Source organism: Nematolebias whitei, chromosome 16, assembly GCF_014905685.2.
Source record: "Nematolebias whitei isolate Nwh7 chromosome 16, NemWhi1, whole genome shotgun sequence".
Classification (NCBI taxonomy): Eukaryota; Metazoa; Chordata; class Actinopteri; order Cyprinodontiformes; family Rivulidae; genus Nematolebias; species Nematolebias whitei.
The window spans coordinates 1,306,652-1,309,334 of NC_056513.1; the positions used below are offsets into that span (position 1 = coordinate 1,306,652).

A 2,683-nucleotide genomic window follows, 5' to 3' on the forward strand; every position below is an offset into this window, starting at 1 on the left:
ATACATCGAGTATATTTGATACATCGAGTATATTTGATACATCGAGTCTATTTGATACATTGAGTATATTCAAAACATTGAGTATATTTGATACATTGAGTATATTTGATACATCGCCCAGCCCTTGACGGAGATACAAATGTGTAAATAACACGTGTTCATCGTCTACAGATTAAAACGATGGTGCCACCCACCCACTCACTAGAATAGTTGATATTTTAATTTCTCGTGGTTCAGCAGTCAAATCTCTGAATTCTGACTCACTCTCTCGGCTCATCGGTCTTCCAGCGCCGGCCATCTTTGTCCATCTCGGAGTTGTGTACTTTCTTTCTGCTTTTGTTCTTCTGAGACTACAAAGTGTAAAATCATAAATGTGAGCCATTAAAAGAACAAACACTTATTATTAAAAATGTTGGGGTCAGTGTGAGTGCTTGCCTCGTCGTCGTCTGACCCAGAGGAGCCATCGTCCCTGGACGGTTTCTTCTTCTTGGCTTCAGGCTCGTCTGCGTCCTTCCCTTTACTTCCTTCTCTCTTCTTTCTCTTGTCTTCTTCTGAACTTTGTTTGTCCTCCGGCGCCCTCTTTCTCTTTTGATCAGACTCGCTCGTGTCTCTAAGAAACAAAAGCGTCTTCAATCTGCTGAACACGTCTAAGGATCAGACGCCCTGATAATCTGACAAACGTCTGTTGATTTAACTTTGTCTCTGTAGGAACGAGGAGCTCACGCTTATTTACATTTCACTCCCGGAGCCGTGCTGGTCCTGCTGAAGAACAACTTTGGGCTTCCTGCCTCTTTTTTTAGGACCTTCTCCACCTGACCCAAACGGAGCAGAAACATCAGCTTCAATAAACACACACACATTTAGAAAACACGCCTGAACCCAAGCTGCCACACTTGGACGCATCCTTCCATCACGGTGAAAGTTTCTGATGACATCACTTCGACTCTTTTACTCAACTTTCCTGTGAGTTTCTAAGATTTCACGTCTCAGACGACTCGCCTACCTGAGGGACTCGCAGGACTTGCTGGAGCCTCGTCCTTGTCATTGTCCTGGTCTGCATCACTCTGAAAACATTCAAAACGCTGTCAGAACTAGAGCCTGATTGGAAATGACCAACCTTTACGTGACGTGGCAGATTAGAGCCAACCTTTTTCTTCCGTCCTCTCTTGGACTTGGAAACATCGGTCGATTCTTTTGGGACAAAAATCTGAAAGTTTGACAGAATTCAGAGCTGTGGGTTTGATTTGTAAACAGGAAGTAAACAATGACAGCTCATCTGAGTTTAAAGCTCCCTCTAGTGTTCATCTGGAGAAGTGCAGCCAATAAACGTCTGCTTTTGATAACGAGATGGAAAATAAACGTTATACTTACCGTGAGTCTAAAAACTAAAGGAATCCTGTTTTGGCATCATGAATGTCAAAACTTCTTTTTTCACCAAGTAAAAAATGATAAAACTGTCAAATCATGCAACAGATGGTGAAAAAGCAGGAAATGTAAAACGCCACAGAGGTTTTAGAAGATGGTGAAGCAGAAGAAAAATTTGAGCCAGATGTTTTTACGGCTCTTCACGACGACAGACGTTTGATCCTGGATCACGTTTAGTAAAAACCACGCAGAAAGAACTCGTGTAAATCTGTTCGGCTGCAGGTGAGCCCAGCAGCAAACCCCAACCAGACACTTCAGTCGAAACATCACGACCCAAACAAGAAGCTGAACCAACAGGAAGGAGAAGCACCGACTGAAAAGCCATCGAGTGGAACTTTCCATGAGATGACCTGCACCAGCATGCAACGTACGTACATCCTGGTTCTGAAGACCCTGCTCAGACATCAGAGACCCTTCCTCCTCCTCCTCATCCTCCTCCTCCTCCTCACTTCCTGGAACCTGAATGCACCCAAGACACAGCACAGGACGCAGTGTGGTGGCGTGAACGAGTCTTAAAGGGAGAGAAGTTAGCGAGCAGTCTTGTGAGGCTCAGCCTGGAGATCATTAACAAACAGCAGCTAGGACAGAAACCATCGTGTGCAGTGAACAGAAAAACTCAACGCTCTGAGAGGCAACTACAACGACAGGAAGTGACATCAGCAGAGCAGAAACCACTGAACATTTACAAGACACCAGAACTTACTTTGGATTTCACGTCTTTGCTCGCAGCCTCGTCACCGTCTGGACCGCTGTCCGCCTCCTTTTCAACAAAAGAGTCGGGAGGAACCGGCTGGACCCAAAAGAAACGTCAGATAAATCAACTTTATTCATGAAGCACATTTCAAACTGTTACCAACGTGCTGAACAATAGAAATCTGTGGCTGTAATTTAATGGACGACATAAAAAGGATTGTACTGAAAATTAAATAGAATACTAAATCAGATCAATGTGTGTGAACACAGGTGAGTTTACAGCAGAGATTTAAAAACAGGAAGTGACGGGGCGGTCTGATGTTGAGGGGGCAGAGTGTTCCAGAGTTCAGGGTCCACGACTGAAAAAGTCCAATCTCCTTTGAGCTTCAACCAGAAGCAGCTTCCGCAGGGAAACCCTGGATGTTCTGTGTCTGTCGAACCCAGTTCTGGAGGGCAGCTGCTGTGGTCGTTATCATCAAGCTGCTAACGGGTCCTGCTAAAAGCACCATGTTGCTAAAAGCACCATGTTGCTAACAAGACCATGGTGCTAACAGCATCATGTTGC

The 2,683-nt window shown here is 44.8% G+C and overlaps 1 protein-coding gene across 1 annotated transcript in view; it reads right to left on the reverse strand.

Annotated features, from left to right (window-relative positions):
* The window catches only part of psip1a (PC4 and SFRS1 interacting protein 1a), a 15,168-nt gene that overhangs the window by 8,493 nt on the left and 3,992 nt on the right, over positions 1–2,683 (reverse strand). The window contains exons 5-11 of the mRNA XM_037690040.1: positions 2,129–2,215; positions 1,801–1,884; positions 1,148–1,207; positions 1,004–1,064; positions 734–812; positions 436–610; positions 265–350 (exon numbers count right to left, since the gene is read on the reverse strand). Coding sequence (XP_037545968.1) covers positions 265–350; positions 436–610; positions 734–812; positions 1,004–1,064; positions 1,148–1,207; positions 1,801–1,884; positions 2,129–2,215 — 632 coding nt within the window. The remainder of the gene's footprint in view (positions 1–264; positions 351–435; positions 611–733; positions 813–1,003; positions 1,065–1,147; positions 1,208–1,800; positions 1,885–2,128; positions 2,216–2,683) is intronic.